The sequence below is a fragment of the Manis javanica genome, chromosome 2, assembly GCF_040802235.1.
Source record: "Manis javanica isolate MJ-LG chromosome 2, MJ_LKY, whole genome shotgun sequence".
Taxonomy (NCBI): domain Eukaryota; kingdom Metazoa; phylum Chordata; class Mammalia; order Pholidota; family Manidae; genus Manis; species Manis javanica.
The window spans coordinates 47,751,479-47,769,719 of NC_133157.1; the positions used below are offsets into that span (position 1 = coordinate 47,751,479).

The window sequence follows — 18,241 nt, forward strand, 5'->3', positions numbered from 1 at the left end:
GAAGTAATTTTTATGTATCATCATTAAGATTTTTCTCAATATTGCCAATTTGGAATCTTGAACTCTTATTCCAAATCAAGGAATTTTGTAACATTTCAAAGTTAATGATCCCTTTTTCATATGTGTAATCCATTTTTACCCACCTGGACTTTCTGAGTATGTATAGTATGGGGTTCTCTCTACGAGTAGAGACTTTATCCATATTATCTGTTTTTTCTTCATCATTTTCAGTGTTTGTGCTTACAGTGACTGCTCTGTTACGCTGTTTTACTTTCCAAATGCCTTTGCTTGAACTTTCTGCTTGCCATCCAGGCCTTTCTTCTCCACTGCTAGGCTTGCTCCATCTCTTCCCTTGAAGCTCATACTAAAGTTATGTTTCATTAATTCAACTCAGTTTCATAAACGGTGGGCTGGGTTCAGATATAACAACAGGCCTGAGACAGCCATAGCTCTTGGAAAGCATAGAATTAAACTGGAATGAGGATGGGACTTGACTGTAGCATATATATAAGGATTAGCTAGTAAGACCAGTGAGAAGAAAAGGTTGAATCTAGAAGAGGGAAACTACCATGTTTGTTTTGGAATCTTCACAGAAGGCTGTTTGGAGGAGGTGCTATATGAGTTGGTCCTTGAGTGGTGAGTTCTGAGGAGGTAGATGGAAGTTCCACGTCTGCCCAGATAGCTAACTGTATCTAGCCATTTCTTTAAAACTTTATGGAAGTTAATTGGACAGTTATCTTGTGTGGCTGTGGTTCTTTGTTGCATATGAAGTAATTAGGTTTTTACAATTGCATTTCAATTGAAGAAAAAACCAAAAAGGTAAAAACAATTCCACAACACAAATCAAAAGTTGCCTGGTAATCCTTTTTCAGGGAAAGGAGGAAGTGACACAAAGAAGAACATTTTTGTTGTTTAGAAATACCTGTTTTGAAATGGGCTGAATAGAAGTAACAATGGAATTTTTTTGTGCATGCGTGTGTGTGTGTGTGTGTGTGTGTGTGTGTGTGTGTGCGTGCGTGTGCGTGCATGTTTGTAAAAACAAAAACAAAACCCAACTGTTGATCTTTGATTTTTCCATAATGTCATAAGTGTGGAGGCTTGGCATGTGCGGTGACACTGCTGAGCTCTGACTGCCGGGGGCTAACTGTAGACTTCCGAGTGGCCACACCAAACAGTTTGGGGAGCAGACATGGGCCATGCAGCCCTGTTTCATTATTCTTGGAGGCTCTGATGTGGTGGAACTGAAGTAGGAAGGGAAGGAGTCCAAAATGCTCAAGTTGGAAGGAATATTTGACACAAAGTGGTGGTAATGACCAGTCTTTATAAAGAGAGAGTTTGGTGAGCTTCTTTCCTGAAGGACTCTGCACAGTAAATAAGGCAAAACCAATGATTATCAATGGGCAACTGGGCCATGTCCTTAGCAGAAGTATTCAGATGGGCATAAATCATAGTGTCTAAACAAACAGATTGGAGAGAGACTCTGAAGAGGAATCCATCAGCTGTTTTCCTAAGAAGTAGGGAAAAAACTATTAACTAATGATACTTCTTAAAACTTATGTGAGGGTCTTATGGATTTGGAAGACTTTCTTCATTTCTTTTTAGTGCTAAAAAATTGGAATCTTTTAATTAATTAAATATATTTATTATATATGTGTGTGTGTGCTTTATTACATACACACAGATTCATTTATTCATCCCAGCGGCATTTATTTCTCTGTATTAAGCACAGCTCTTTTTTTAAAATCATGATTGTATTTTATTAAAGTATAGTTAATACACAATATTACATTGGTTTGAAGTATGCAACATAGTGATTCAACAGTTAACTACATTGTTAAATGCTCACCCCCACTAGTGTAGTTACTATCTGTCAACATAGAAAGATGTAGAATTATTGACAATATTCTTTATGCTGTACCTTCATCCCCCTGTATAATTTATATTATGATTGAGATTTGTGCCTCTTTATCTCCTTCACTTACTTCACCTCCTCACCACCCCCACACACTTCCCCCATGGTAACCACCAGTTCATTCTCAGTGTCTATAAGTCTATTTCTATTTTGTTTGTTTTGTTTTTTTAGATTCCACATATAAGTGAAATCATATAGTATTTGTCTTTCTCTGCCTGGCTTATTTCATTTAGCATAATACCCTCTGGGTTCATCCATGTTGTTGCAAATGGCAAGATTTCTTTTTTTATGGCTGAATAATACTCCATTGTGTATTTGTACCATATCTTCTTTATCCATTCATCTGTAGATGGACACTTTGGTTGCTTCCATATTTTGACTATTGTAGGTAATACAGCAGTAAACCTAGGGGGTGCATATATCTTTTTAAAGCAGTGAATTTTTGGGGGTGGGTGTGAGGGGTCTGGTTTAAATTTTGAGAGGTAAAATTACTGGTCATATGGTATTTCTATTTTTTGTTTTCTGAGATGCCTTCATACTGCTTTCAACAGTGGCTACACTAGTTTACATTCCCACCACCAGATAAGCATAGCTCTTCTTGAAGCCTTTTTCTCCTAAAGGAAGAATATTAAAAGTCTCAGGCAATAAGTAAGGATTTGACTTACTCCAGGTTAACCAAGTCAGGGCCTTTGTTCCCCTTCATGTGCTTTTTTTTCCTCATGTACATTTTGTGCTCAACTTAAAAATTAAATAGTTTACTGGTCAATGTATATAGTTAATATCATAAACATGTGTATATGGATCTATATTGTGTCTACTATTTTTGAAACACTATTTAAGGGAAAAAAAGCCCAATTACTCATTATTTACAAAAACCAATCTGTTCTTCTCAGGCATGAATTTGGGGTGTTGCATGCTGGTAGATCTACATGTCACATGTGATTATTCGGACAGAGAAAGTTTTGAAAATGTCTCCTAGTTTGACCTTTGGAGTACATGGGTAGTAATGTGTGGAAGGAGAGGAGAACAGATATGCTATTTGTGGTTCTATAAGGTTTTTTTTTCAAGATGACATTGGAGATCTTCTGTCCCAATTTATTAACTCAGTTTCTAAAAGTTGTTATTCTCAGAATTTAGAACCTGTTCCACATTGGGTATTTGGCTTTCAAGAGAAGACTCCTCTGTGGCAACACTTTTTACCACCTGTGTCAATTTTTGAAAGTTTATGTTGATTGTAGTGAGTTTGGAGAAAAATTTCACTGGCTATGGTCAGCTCCTTACTGCTCCTGGAAAGAAAATTATTTAATAATGGTTAATCACTGAAGGGTGGAAGAATCTTTAAAAAAATTCACTTCAACAAACATTTGTTGAGAACCTTTTACTTGGCTCAGGGTTGGTGCCTGGAGTTAGAGATATGAATAAGGATGGGGTTGCTGACCTGGGGAGCTCAGCCTGGTGGAGGAATCGGAGAGGTAAATGAGTTTATCTGCCGGCCTGATAAGTGCAACAAGGGAAGCTTGGAAGAGGAGCAAGGGAAATGTTCTGAAAGAGTGAACATTTGACAAGATTAAGGGTTTCCAGGGATCCTACTGAATGAATTTGCACAGTTTAAAGAATGAATATTAATCCTCCCATTTCATTGTCACCTATAAAAATTTGATGACTTTCCATAGATGAGTATTCCTTTAATAACTTATGCAACTTGGTCTTTTATTACTAGATTTTAAGGATTATCTGATTCTTGAATGGTTGAGAGGAAGAATGAGTTGAAGGGTTTGGATCCTTAGATCTTGTAAAGGGACAGTGGCCAGTGACCAGAGAGAAGGGATTCTTAATGAAGAAGTGAAGTGTTGGTGAGTGACAGGAGTTGGTACCAAATGTGGTTATAGTGGTTTAAAAATAATTGCTTTATGTCTAATGTACTATCCTTACTGGCCAAAATGCTTCTTAACTTTCACTCCAGTTTCTTTTTAAGAGCTAAGTTAGAAATTCATGTTAATGATTCAGGTTTTAAGATACTGGAATAAGTAAATAAATAAACTACTTCTCCTAATTTGACTTCCTTCAGATTGCAACTGTGAGTTTTTATTTGTATTGCTACTGATTTTCTGGCTTGTTTATTGTATATATAGTTTCTATTGTTTGCTTCTAATTAAAAACTCAGGGTGCTCTATAGATATTGTTCATTGTTATTTATGAAAATACTGCATTTAAAAATAATTTAGGTATGAATTGATAAACAGTTTCATATAAAACCAGACTTCTATGGAATATTAATACATAACAGATCATTTCCTTTAGAGGGTGGAAAAAAAATCTAAGACCTTCAACTATAAGATGTGCTCACTGCAGCTGTTTCCTATAATAGGAGCAATTTGCATGCAGAATAGAGAAAATGAATTATACAAAAGGGTGCTTAGAGGAACAGCTATAACTTCTCTGGCATGTACAGCAGCCCACAGAATACACTTCCCTCAAATGACATTGGCATGATTCATCCCAGACAATCTGGGCACTGAAACTGCTGTTCCAGAAAGGGGCTCCTGGAAACGTCATGGGTACTCTAGCTGGGGTGGGGTGGGGGTAGGGGAGTGCTCAGTGCATTTAGTGGCATTACCTCCCCAGTGTTTAGAGTATTTGAACATTCATGACAGGTTGGCAGGTAGTCAATGGATATGACTGGAGCCACTCTGAGTCTTTCTGCTTTTTTCTTTTTTATTAGAGATACTTGGAAGGGTAGGTGAGATGCCTCCTTCCTGATTTACTTCTGACTTCAGTTTGGGGATGTGTTTCTAAGGTGAGCCAAAGGAGACTATCAAGTGTCAAAATCCTATCTTTGTGCACCTCTTTGGAACCATATTTGTTCTCCCAGAATGTCTAATTTTCATGTATGTTATCATCATGCTTCACACTTATATTTCCCCACAGAGTCTTCTTGCATCTTGACAGCCATGCTGATGGGTATGTAGATGGTATTCTCACTTTTAAAGAGAAAGGAACTAGAGGAGTCTAGAGGACCCTTAGTCTAGGGCCAAGGACCTGAGTCTTCTAGTTCAAATCCCAGGCTCTTTGCTTGCTGCCTTCTTTCTGTTTTCATCTGAAAAGGCTACCTGACAATTGGGTCTTTTAAAGGTTAGATTTCTTACCCTGTTCATTCAGTTATTGAGAACTTACTGTGGCTGGATGTGTGCTGTATCTTTTACATACATCCTCTTGTTTAATCCCTACACTGTCCTGAAGAGGAACCAAGGTTCAGAGAATTGGAGCAACTTTGCAGATGTCACCTGGCCAGTGTAAGGTGGAGCTCGATCTGCGCCTGCGTGTGCCTGAGCCCTTGACGCTGTTTCTGAGGCAGATGTTTCTGTCCTTGAGGAATGAAAGGAAATTATAGATGAGATTCCTGAATATATGGCTATATAGTTGAGTGTCAAAACCAGGAATTCAGATAGTGTGTTGGGAGGGTAAAAGGAGAAGACAGAGAATGCTTTGTGGTCTGGAAAGGCCTTGTGAAGAAGTTGGAATTGGAACTAGCAGAGGATTGTGAAGAAATTGGAATTGGAACTAGCAGAGGATGCTTAGAGTTGCGTCAAGGTGTGATGGAAGAAATAACAGGAGGCTAGAGCACAGTTGGGAAATGTTGGACATATGTGGGGGGAATTGATGCATTTGAATGAAGCACAGCAGGCTGGTGGGTGACAGATGGGGGCAGAAGGTAGGCTGGAACTCTGCTGCAGGGACCGTGGGCTACCTGGGTGTGTGGCCTTGATGTTCAGCATGTACATATTTACTTCTTTGTGGTCCTACCAAATGCAGTCTTAATTAGAAAATTTCAGTTGGCTTGTGACTGATGTTGATTTAATGGAAATTTTAGTGGGATAAAATCTTGTTTAGCTTCTTAGGGTGTCTCCCATTTCCCAAGAACTTGCCTTTATAATTTTCCTTCATAAGAAACACAAAAGCCTTATCATTTCTTTTATATCTTAGAATGTCAATAGATTTTAAGTGTTTGTATGTATACCAACATTTCAATAAGCATTCTTATTTGATGGAAGGTAAAGGGTAGTGACTTAATAATGCTCCAGTAACGTTGGGAGACTCTAGGTTTGGGGTTTTCTAAGGAAGGAGGGAGGTCCTGCCACTTTTTGGGGAAGAAATCAGGATATGTCAGAGAAGCATATCAAAGACAAGACATAGTACATTCGCTAGGAAACTTCCAAGCTTTGGGTCATAAGCTATCCTCAGGTTGCCTAAAGCTTTAGGGCAGGGTAATAACAACAGAAGTTAAGTCATTAATGATCATGGTTGACTGTGATGTTCTACCCCCTGCCCCCACCAAGATTTGAACAGGTAACTACATATTTGCTTTGAAAATTATATTTTCAAAAAAATAATTTGAAAATGATTATAGATTCTGGAGAAGAAATAAAGGACAGAGTTGCAGATGGGGTCTTGGCAAAGGGCTGCAAAAACTGAAGATGATCTAGATGTAGAATGGTATTTCCTCTTTTTGAAAGAGGGATGTCTTTCTGTCTACTCTCATCTCACCTATTTTCTCTTTTAATGTTGCAGTGTGCAAAGATCCACCTTACAAAGTAGAAGAATCTGGGTATGCTGGTTTCATTTTGCCAATTGAGGTTTATTTTAAAAACAAGGTATGTAATCTTTACCCATTAACCTCTCAGTAGAAGTTCCTCCACTAAACACATGATGTTTAAAATAATTTTGATACATAAACTTTTCTATCACTAGATGATTTTGAAATAAAATTTAAGTTTGTCTTCTAATTTAAATTTTGGCTATTGTCACTCTTAATTATAGACAAAGTGGCTAGAAAAAGATAATTTCTTTTATATGAAATCAGGCTATATGAAATTCAGTGTTCTTTTTAAGAAAATGATTAGTATTTTAAAAAGATTAATACATGTTTATAAAGTAGAGAAAATTATGGTTTTTAAGTGAAATGCTCCTTTTTTTTTATATTTGTAGAATTTTTGAGACTTGTGAAAAATGATGTCTCATTTATCTTCAGCTGATACACATGTAAATGACACAAATTGCAATCATATCATCTTGAGATATTATGGATTCTACTGGATTTAAAAGTTTTCCACAGTACATATGTGCCAAAACATACACACTATATTATTGGACAAATTGCTCTACCTCTGTGGGGCTCACTTTCCTTATTTACAAAATGGGGATAGGATAAGAGTACCTACCTCACAAGTTGGCTAGGAGGATTAGATACAACACATCTGTATAGAGTATTCAGAACAATGCTTCATGGATAATTAATACTTAATAAATGCTAGCAGTTGTTTTTAATCACACAGTTCTTTTCATTTATTCCAAAGTAATTATAGTTTCTTGAACTTGCCCAAAAGTGAAAGATAATTCACCTCTCTGTTTTTCTTTTGAAAGAACTGAGCAAATAGAATGTCATTTCATCAAAGCCAGTACTTCATGAAGTATAGCCTTTGCACCAGCAGCACTGGCATCACCCATGAGCAGGTTATAAATGAGATTCTCAGGCTCTACCCCAGATCTAATGAGTTAGAATCTCTGGGACCAGAGCCTAAAACGTGCATATTTACTAGCCTTCAGGTGATTTTGATGTACAGCATAATATGCTAACCAACTTTAATGTGGGATAAGCCCCTTTCAGTGCTCAATACTTTCAATTGGAACCATGTCCCACTGGTTTTTTTAGTGTCTGGAAGGCCCAGCCTTCAATTCAGCAAAAAACAGCTTTATGATTAAGAGGTAATTCACTTTTAATTAAGCTATAATAAAACTATCCTGACAAGTAGGAATGTATGGATGACAGGGATAGATTTTATTTTACTTCTTTCTTGTTTCTTTCTGAGCCTGTCTTCTGATGCACCATGTTTCTGCCACATTCCTACAAACCTGCTACCCCCATTGTTTCTTTTTAATATTTGTGTTTTGAGAGCATATTTGGCAGTAACCTATTTCTGTGTAAATTGAGTGCTTACTTTGTTCATGGCAGTTTGCTGAGCCCTTTACAGCTATTGCTTCATTTAGTAGGTTTATAAAAACTTTTGAGAGGTAAGTTAATTTACAGAAAAGGAAACTGAGTCACGGAAAGATTTCATGGCCTAAGGCCACACATGGTTGGAAAATGTTAAGACCAGATTCTTGATCTACATTCTCTCCATTTGTTATTCTCTTCTATGCCTTATAAGCAATAAATCTTAGCTAGAATAATGATTACCTTTTTCAGTAATAATACCACTGAAATGTTCATGTTTTTCATCTAAGCAGAATTTGTTGAGATGCATTTATGTCTATTCATGTGCTGTGCTTTTACATGGATGTATTGATTTGTTTTTTTCTAATTTCAAGTTGAATTTCCCTTGAAAAACTAGGTTGTAGCTCTCATTTTTCTTTATTTAAAAAAAATTGAGACATAATTTACATACCATAAAATTCATCCCCATGGAGTGTACAGCTCATAGGTTTTAGTATATATTGTCCAACTGTCACCACTGTCTAATTCTAGAACATTTTCATCACCTCATAAAGGCACCCTGTACCCATTAGCAATCACTCTTCATTCCCTATTCCTCCACCCCCTGGCAAACCATTCATTTACTTCCTTTTTCTAGGTAATTTCCTCTTCTGGCCATTTCACATAAATGGAATCATACAATATGGGGCATTTTTTACTTAGTATAATTTCAAGGTTTATCCATGTTATAGGATATGTCAGTGCTTACAGACTGTTACTCCATTGTAAAAATAACACAACATTTTGTTTATGCATAATTCAATGGACATTGACTTGTTTCTACATTTAGCTATTATGAATAATGCTGCTATTAACATTCATATTTAAGTTTTTGTTAAAAACTTATTTATGGTTTTTAACCATAAATGCATGTTTTCAAATCTAGGTATATACCTAGATGGAATTACTGGGTCCTGTGGTAACTCTATGCTTAACTTTTTGAAGAACTGCCAAACTGATTTCCAAAATGACTGTATTGTTTTACATTCCCACCAGCAATATATGAAATGAAGGTTTCAGTTTCTCCACATCCTGGCAAAAACTTGTTATTTTCCATTTTTTTGTTAGAGTTATCATAGTGCGCGTGAAGTGGTATCTCATTTTCATTTCATTTGTGTGTGCCTGATGACTTACGATTTTAAACATCTTTTCATGTGTTTATTGTCCATTTGTTTATTTTCTTTGGAGGAATTACTATTCAAATCCTTTGACCATTTTTTAATGCATTGATTTTTGATTCAAATGGTTGTGCTTATGGGAAGGAATTCAGAGCCTGTCTTTCCCCACCCATCCACCTTTTCCATGTTATAGACATTTAATAAAGAGCACATGGTGCTTTTTTCACTTGTCACATTCCTCATATCCAGTGTTTTATTTCATTCAGGCATTGTTGGAAGAGTCTAGGCTTTCAAACCAGGGAAGGTAATGTTGAAAAATATCAGGGGATAGGTAGGTGAGATCTCTTCTGGGAGGATCATAATGGTTATACCACCCTGTTCCCATCACCTAAGTTAATCGACATTGCATTGGCTTCAGTTTGGAAACAGTGCTGTAGTGAAGTATCTTCTCTCCTTTTTTGTTTTTAACTTCTTTGGCTATTTTTATAAGCTCTCAGTTCAGCACAGAAATACATTTTCTGAATTGCACAGTTCCTTCTTTATAGAAATAATTGGAATCTCTCCATACATCAGATTTAAAATGAAAACAAATGAAGGATGAGGAGGCAGTCTTCTTGACACTTTGTATAGTCATTCTTATGCCTGAAAGACATTTATTCACTTTGTAAGGAGTTTGAGTTTCTTAAAATATGAAGGAAGAATAGTTCAACCATTGTAGAAAGCAGTATGGAGGTTCCTCACAAAAAACTAAAAATAGCAATACCATTTGACCAAGGCATTCCACTCCTAGGAATTTACCCTAAGAATACAGGATCCAGTTTCAAAAAGACACCCCTATTTTATTGCAGCATTACTTACAGTAGCCAAGAAATGGAAGCAACCTAAGTATCCATCAGTAGATGAATGGAAAAAGAAGCTGTGGTACATATACACAATGGAATATTATTCAGCCATAAGAAGAAAACAAATCCTACCATTTGCATCAACATGGATGGGGCTAGATGGTATTATGTTCAGTGAAATAAGCCAGGTGGAGAAAGACAAGTACCAAATGATGTGATTCATCTGTAGAGCATAAGAACAAAGCAGAAAACGAAACAGCAGCAGACTCACAGAACCCAAGAATGAACTAACAGTTGCCAAAGGGAAAGGGACTGGGGAGGATGGGTGGGAAGGGAGGGAGAAGGGGAATAAGGGACATTTCATTCTGTACTGAGAGAAAGGACATGAGTGAGTGTCAAGGATTGAAGCCCTCAGGATTCATAGAAAGATAGTCACTTAGGTGGACCTTACCCTTAGTTTTGTTGTGAGCTATCAAGGGTTGTTGTTATTACTTCATTCTTTTTCTCCTGGTAATTAATTATATTCATCAATATATTTTTCTCTTTAAAAAAGTATAATGGAGCATACTTCTAATAAAAGTGTATGGAGTAAAAACTTAAGAGTTTTATTCCCTTAATTCCATTCAGTCATTGTTAACTATTGGTATAGCCTTCAAGGTTTTCCTCCATATATTTGCACAGCTAAAATGTATGTCAATGTACAGATTAGCAGGGGCATAATATATCAGAGTTTAATATTTTCTGTAACTTGCCTTCAATTCACTTAGCAATGTGCCTTTCTAAGTAAGTATTTTTAAACATCTGAGTGGTATTCCATGGTAATGATAGACTCCCATGAGATCATTCCTATTTTTTTTTTGCTATTATAAACAATGCTACCCTGAATGTTTTATAATATATATGTAATGTATCTTTGTACACATATTTGAGTATTTCTGTTTTTTAATATATATATATATATATATATATATATATATATATATATATATATATATATATATATATGTATCTATCTTTGTACCCATATTTGAGTATTTCTGTGGAAGAAATATTTAGAAGTAGAATTATTGGGTTAGGGTATCATATACATTTAGTGTGTTGATAATGTGTCTCCCCAACAGGCTTTACTAATTTATATTCCAATTACCAATTATATTCCAACTATAAGGCAGAAAATAGGCCTTTTTATGTTTTTAATTAATTCTAAGGTTGTATTGACTGTTTTACAATTTAGAGGAAAGGAAGGCAAGTAAAAAATGATCATAAGTCAGTGTGATCATTATATTAAGAAAAGAATGCACAGAAAGGATGTTTAATTCAGATTGGATTGGGAGAGTTAGGAAGACTTCCCAGAGCATTTCATGCTTCAGCTGGGCCTTGAATACTGAATTTACATCAAGCAGGCCAAGAAGGGAGTTGAGGTGTGCTGGGAAGAATGGCATTTTAGGTATGGGGTGCACTGTCTATGAAAGGCAGGGTGAATGACATGATGAGAACAAAAGAAATGTAGGAAATGTTAAAAGATTATGACGGTTAATCCAAATGATGGGTCGTTAAAGGCTTTCGTATCAGTGAAAAATATAATCTGATTTTTTGTATTAGAAAGATCACTCTGTTGTCATCGTGGGATAAATTCACAAACAGGGAGGCGATCAGGTGAGGGATGAAGAAGGTCAAAGCTAAGGCAGTAGATATAGTGCTAGAGAAAAGGGGACAGATTTGAGAGTTTTGGAGGAGAATACTAACTACTTGGAGAAAGTTTGACTGTGATGAGTGAGGGGGATGATTTTTGTGCATTTTAACTTAGCAAGCAACTAGGATTTCTGGACTCTAGGGGAAAGGACAGATGAAGGTAGCTTCAGTTCAAGATAACCTAAGAATTTGATGTTGCTGTGGGTCAAGTTAGTGGACATGTGGGTGGACTGTGGAACACATGCTTGTGGCGATCAAGTGAGAGCTGGGCTGGAGATACAGATAGTAGGGTCACTGTCATGTGGGTGGAACTGACTTTCTGTGATTGGGTTTCATCACCCTGGGTTATTTTGCTGAAAGTTAAAGGACATGTACAGGTAGGTCGTGAAGAAAGAAAGGAAGTCTGTGGAGAAGACTGAGAATGAATGCCAGTAAGTGTGAAGAGCCAGGAGAGAACGGCTTCCTGATGAAGGAGGAGGAGCAAGTTTCATGCCAGATTGGTAGTAGAAGTGAAGAGGGAGTAAGCAAATGAGTGGAGACTATGATTTAGGGAGTTTGGATGAGGAGGTGGAAACCATGACTTTGTAGTAAGTAATGCCTACATTCGTACATTCAGGTGCTAAGGCTTTTGAGTCAAAAGAACTGGGTTCAAATCACTTTGTATCACCACACGTTAGTAATATAACAAATTTTTTCTTTTTTTTTAAAAGAGAAACATTACTTGCACAAAATTTTTAAATGCTATGTATTAAAAGCCATGAATACCTCATACATTGCTGGTGAGATTTTTTAAATGGTGCAGTCACTCTGGAAAACAGTAAGGCAGTTCCTAAAAATGTTAACCATAGTTGCTATATGACCAAGAAATTCTCCTAGGTGTATACCCAAGATAAATGAAAATACATGTTTACGTAAAAACTGGTACATGAGTATTCATACCAGAATTATTCATGGTTGCCAAAAAGTGGAAACAACCTATTTGTCTATCCTCCAATTTAGAAAGCAATGGATAAGCAAAAACTGGAATACTGATCAGTGGAATATTATTCAGCCTTGAAAAGGAACTAAGTACTGACACATGTTATTACAGGGATGAACCCTGGAAACATTGTGCTGCGTTCCTTCTGGGGAAACAAGAAGCCAGTCATAAAAGATTACATATTGTGTGTGTATACCTTAAGTATGTTCATGTATTTATATGAAATGTGAACTCCATAGAATAGTCAACACCATGGGCATAGAACTAGGTCAGTGGTACCAGGGGGTACAGGGTCTGTGAAAATGGGGAGTGGCTGCAGATGGGTTTGAGATTTCTTTCTGGAGTGATGACAATGTCCTGGAACTTGATGATAGTGATGGTTTCATGACTCTGTGAACACACTAAACAACACTAATTTTAAAAGTGAATTTTATGGTTTATGACTTCTCAATAAGGCTATTATTTTAAAAAATGTTAACAGCTGTTACTTAAAAAGTCAAGATGGCAAAGCTCTTGACAAATGGAAAAAATTGTAACAGTGTACAGAGATGCTCAATATCTGTAATGCACAGGAGTTTTTATAGAAAGTAACTTAACAAATTCTAAGTGCTTATCTTCCTCTGTGACAGGACTCATACTTGCCCCAAAGGAGAGCTATGAGAATTAAATAGATGTGTGAGTTCACAGAAGTTATTGTTGTTTTTATCCTCAGTCTTCATTTTACCATGGGTGCTTAAGAATTAGTGTGTAGAGAGGTTTAAATGTTTAGTAAACTAAAGTAATGGCTTGAGAGTAGAACTTAGGTATCATGAAATTCTAATTATTATGTGTTTTTGGATATGATGCTGTTTTGTCCACCTACTTGAGGAAAATGCCATTCTTTTTGTAATTTCACATATGGTTACTGCATTTTGTGCACAGGCACTGAACTAGTTGTTGAGGATACAGTGATTTTTCAACCATTGTTCTGACTTTCAAGAATCTTATGATTTTGCATTGTAAAGGGAGATAATAGGAAGATAGTTATTCTAAGATGTAGCAATGATAAGAGAGGGATGCACACAGAGCAGAGGAGAGGCAGTGGGGAGTTGGTAGTGGAGTTCAAGGAAGGCTTCCCCGAAGTGAAACCTGAGTGGAAAGGATGAGTAGAAGTTATCCAGGTAAAACAGGAATGGAGATAGGCAATGAAGGTAGTAATAATATAAAGCAAGGGTGAAACCCAGAATGGGGCAAATACTGGAAGCAACCATGGGTGGTGTGTTGCTGGACCACCAGCTGGGTGAAAAGGGGGTGATGGGACCCTGAGCCAAGAACTGGACTGTCAAAGCCTTTATGGGACATTCACAGGAGCTTAGATTTTTATCCTAATGGCATTTAGAGCTTTTGAAATTTTAATGAAACTGTGAAAATAACTAGCTGTTTGTTTCATAGAGGTAATTTGAGGTCTGAATAGAGGAGGAATTGAAGAGCTTCTAAAGTAGGGAGACCCATTAGAGAAAGGAGTGTATAGTTTGGGCAATAAGTAAAGAGCATCGCCATGTGGGGTAGAGGGCTTGTTCAAGAAATATTTAGGAGAGAAAGTGGCAGCTGTTGACGAGTGAAGAGGGTAGAGTGGGAAGGGGAGGGCGTGGCTTCAGAGGTGTCTTTGGTTTCTAGTTTGGTTCTGTGTTGGTGGTGCTATACCACTTGAGAGACTCCAGGAAAGATGATGCATTTATTCTTTTTGGTTTTCCCCTAACACAAGAAACCAATTTATCAGATACTCTTATTTTGCTTTGTAGATAATTCCATGATAATTCCCTCCAGCGGCCCCCACCCCTGCACCCCCAGTGCTTCTTGGATGCTATAGCTGTTAGGTGTCTGGGTCTTTTTTGTTCCTATGAGGAGTAAATCTTTGCTTTCTAAACTTCTATATATGCCTAACCCTCTTTTCTATTTTCTTTTTCTTTTTAACTTCTAGGAAGAACCTAAGAAAGTCCGCTTTGATTATGACTTATTCCTGCATCTTGAAGGCCATCCACCAGTGAATCACCTCCGTTGTGAAAAGTTAACTTTCAACAACCCCACAGAGGAGTTTAGAAAAAAGTTGCTGAAGGCAGGAGGGGTAAGTGGCCCTGTCTTTTGAAAAGTTTTCCCATAGAATAGTAGTTGCTGCTGTGTTAAGAAGTATAATGTTTTGAGGGAAGTAATAGAGATGAGGTACCTTAATGGCTTGCTTTGCTGTGGACTCATGATGGGGATGAAGAGGTAATGAACAATAGTATTTTAAGGAGGTATGAGTCTGCAGTGATACTATTGGTTGGAATAGCCTTACAGTCTATGCAGTTCAAATTTATTTCAACAAAAAGCCCAAAACAATAAACTATGCTCAGTTAAGAAAAGAACAATGTCTGAACTTTGTTCTTTGAGTTTATAGAAACTTTTGGGTAAAGTTGAAAGTCACATTGAAAATGATATAAAAAGAAGTTATTGTCCAAATGTTCTTGATCAGAGTTAATAGAAAAGGTGCGCTCATTTATATTACACGTTTGGGTCATTTAAATCTACATTTTTGTTAAAATTCTGTGTAGGTAAAAGATGGATTTTCTTTCTTAAGGTAATGATATGTTTTCGTACACACAGTTGAGTATTTCTATTTTATAATATATATATGTATATATCTTTGCACACATATTTGAGTATTTCTGTGGAAGAGATTTTTAGAAGTAGAATTATTGGGGTAGGATATCATATACATATACATCATATACACACAAAGGTGTGATAAATTTTTGCCCATGTGATTTGTCTAGGGTGGAGAAGGATTTTTAAGTAGATATTCTTGCAAACATAAACATATGGAATGTTTGCTTGCCAGCAGCAACTGACTGGCATAAATCTACTTGAAAATAGGCATCATTGGCATTATCGCTGTCATTCTACTCCAGATGAACTTCGTGTGTCATCCAGTGTGGGCAGCTCAGACCACACAAAATGTTGAAATGTGTTCTTTACTCTAGAATTGCCTTCACTTAGTTTTTCTGGAAGGTTTTTGATGGTTTGTATCCATCAGCTTGTGTAAGCATGTGTAGACCATAACTTCTCAAGAGGCCTCATTTCACTGATAAACTTTATGCAGGGTGTTTGTAGGAAAGAGTGGGTTTTATAAGCACAGAAGTGCTATAACCAAGATGAGGTTAGAGACAACCACTTTGAGAATCTCAGGAAAAGCTGTGGACTCTCTCATAAGAAAATCACTTATGTATACCATTGTATAGACATTTTGGGTTTTGTGGAACTCCTGAAATCCATTTTTCTGGAGTCCTGTTTTGCCAAGCTCCTTCCCTTTCAACTGAAATACTAATATGCACTCCAAGCATTGCAAGTACTTTCCCCATGTTTCTTTCAGCACTGTACTATGTCAATAAATTACCGGTTGAAAAGTCCAGCTTTGGGAATGAACCACCACTTACAGTATTTTAGTGGGGAAATTCATATTCATGAAGGAATGGGCTTTTGTAATGTAACTCATTTTAAAGTTAGAGATTTATTACATATTTATTAAGGAAGTAGTAGTGTTTTTTTTAAACTATTCTTTTTACAGTTACAAGAGCACAGTACGATGCGTCTATGCCCTTAGAAATGGATTGATCCACTTTAAATCCTATTTCTCATCATTTTTATTTTATGATGATGTTATTTTATAGTTCTAATTATTCCTCTTGGGTATGTAGTTAGATAGGTATTTGAAGTGTGTGAATTATGGAACTTGAGTACGTCAGGCTTCTGATAAGAGTCACAGGAAAAAGTAAATACGACACAAGAACTTTTTAGAAAACCACTTAGTCTCAGAGTTCTCAAGGGTTGCTTGCGAACTGGAGAGGAGGTTACAGGTCAGTGATAATGCAGCAGCCTGCAGCATTGCGTCTTGATAAGATCTGTAGGTTTCTGTCTTACTCTACTTGGCCTTTATCTCAGAATTATCCTCCTTAACTTCTAATTTTCCTTCTCTGTGTTTCTTTAAGTGCTGCTTGAAGCCTGCAGATTTTTTTCCTATCAGACTTAGATTGTGTCTTGATAATTCTAAAACAATAAGTTGAAATGTGAAATATTCAAGTACACCAGTTATTTGGCATAAGTTCTTTGAGGGAATAATTCCAGTGAATTTTGTGATAAAATTAAAACCTAAAAATTCATTTGAAATAATAGTAATCCCATAGATTCTATTTCATATGGTAAGTTAGTCTTTTGTGGAAATATCAGAATCTGTAGACTAATAAACACTTTTTGCCTTACCTAGATTTTTGGCTGCCTTGTATAGTTTTTACCTGATATTTAAACATTTATTATTGTCTTTGTATTAATGCACCTCTGTGGTGTTACTAACTTATAAACCATTTTGATTTTATTGGAAATCTATTTTCTTTAGCTTTGTTGAGGCATAAGCGATGTATAACATTGTGTAAGTTTAAGGTGTACAGTGTGTCGATTTGATATACTTTTATAAAATGATTATCACAACAGCATTAGCTAACATCACCACCACATCATATAATTGCCGTTTCTTTTTTGTGGTGAGAACATTTAAAATCTACTCTCTTAGCAACATTCAAGTATATGATTCAGTGGTATTAATTATTATCACCATGCTATACATTAGATCCCTAGAACTTACTCATCATATAACTGGACACTTGTGTTCTTTGGCCATTATCTCCTCTTGAACCCCACCCTCCAGCCCCTAGTAACCACCATTTTAGTCTCTGTTTCTGTGAGTTCAGCTTTTTTAGATTTCACATATAAGGGATACCATACAGTATTTGTCTTTATCTGTCTTTTGCTTAGCATAATAACCATCCAAGTCCATCCATGTTGTTGCAAATGGCAGAGTATCCTCCTTTCTCATGGCCGAATAATATTCTATTACACACAAACACACACACACAAACACAGCTCACATCTTTACTCATCTGTTGATGAACACTGAGATTCTTTCTGTATCTTGGCTGTTGTTAATAATGCTGCATTGGACATTGGAGTGCAGGTATCTCTTTGTTATCCTGTTTTCATTTCCGTTGGATAAATACCCAGAAGTGGGATTGCTGAGTCATATGGTAGTTCTACTTTTAACTTTTTGAGGGATCTCCATTATATTTTCCATAGTGAATGCAGTAATGTACATTCCCACCAACATTACAGAAAGGTTCCCTTTTCTCCACATCCCCGCGAACACTTACATGTCTTATTGTTTTGGTGATACTCATTTTAACAGGTATGGGGTGATACTTCATTGTGGTTTTGATTTGTGATGATTAGTGATGTATGGTTTTTAATATATACGGCTGGCCATCTGTATGTCTTCTTTGGAAAAAAATGTCTATTTAGTTCCTCTGCCTACTTTTAATCAGATTGTTTATTTTTTGCTATTGCACTACATGATGTTTTTATGTATTTTGAATATTACCTCCTTACCAGATACATGATTTGAAATACTTTTTCCCTTCCCATAGGTTGCCTTTTACTTTGTTGTTAATTTCCTTTGCTGAGCAGAAGCTTTTTAGTTTGACATAGTATCTGTTGTTCATTTTTCTTTTTCTTTTTTTCCTTTGCTTTTGATGTCTGTTATAAATCTTATTCTTGATGTGTCTCTTCAGATAAACTTTTGTTTTTTTACTGGGTTTTGGGGTG

General features: G+C 36.3%; 1 protein-coding gene across 2 annotated transcripts in view; it reads left to right on the top strand.

The window, feature by feature from the left end:
• Positions 1-18,241, top strand: part of MLLT3 (MLLT3 super elongation complex subunit) — a 270,617-nt gene that overhangs the window by 141,041 nt on the left and 111,335 nt on the right. For both annotated transcript variants that reach the window (XM_037018638.2, XM_037018639.2), the window contains exons 3-4: positions 6,482-6,564; positions 14,535-14,678. In XM_037018638.2, coding sequence (XP_036874533.1) covers positions 6,482-6,564; positions 14,535-14,678 — 227 coding nt within the window. The remainder of the gene's footprint in view (positions 1-6,481; positions 6,565-14,534; positions 14,679-18,241) is intronic.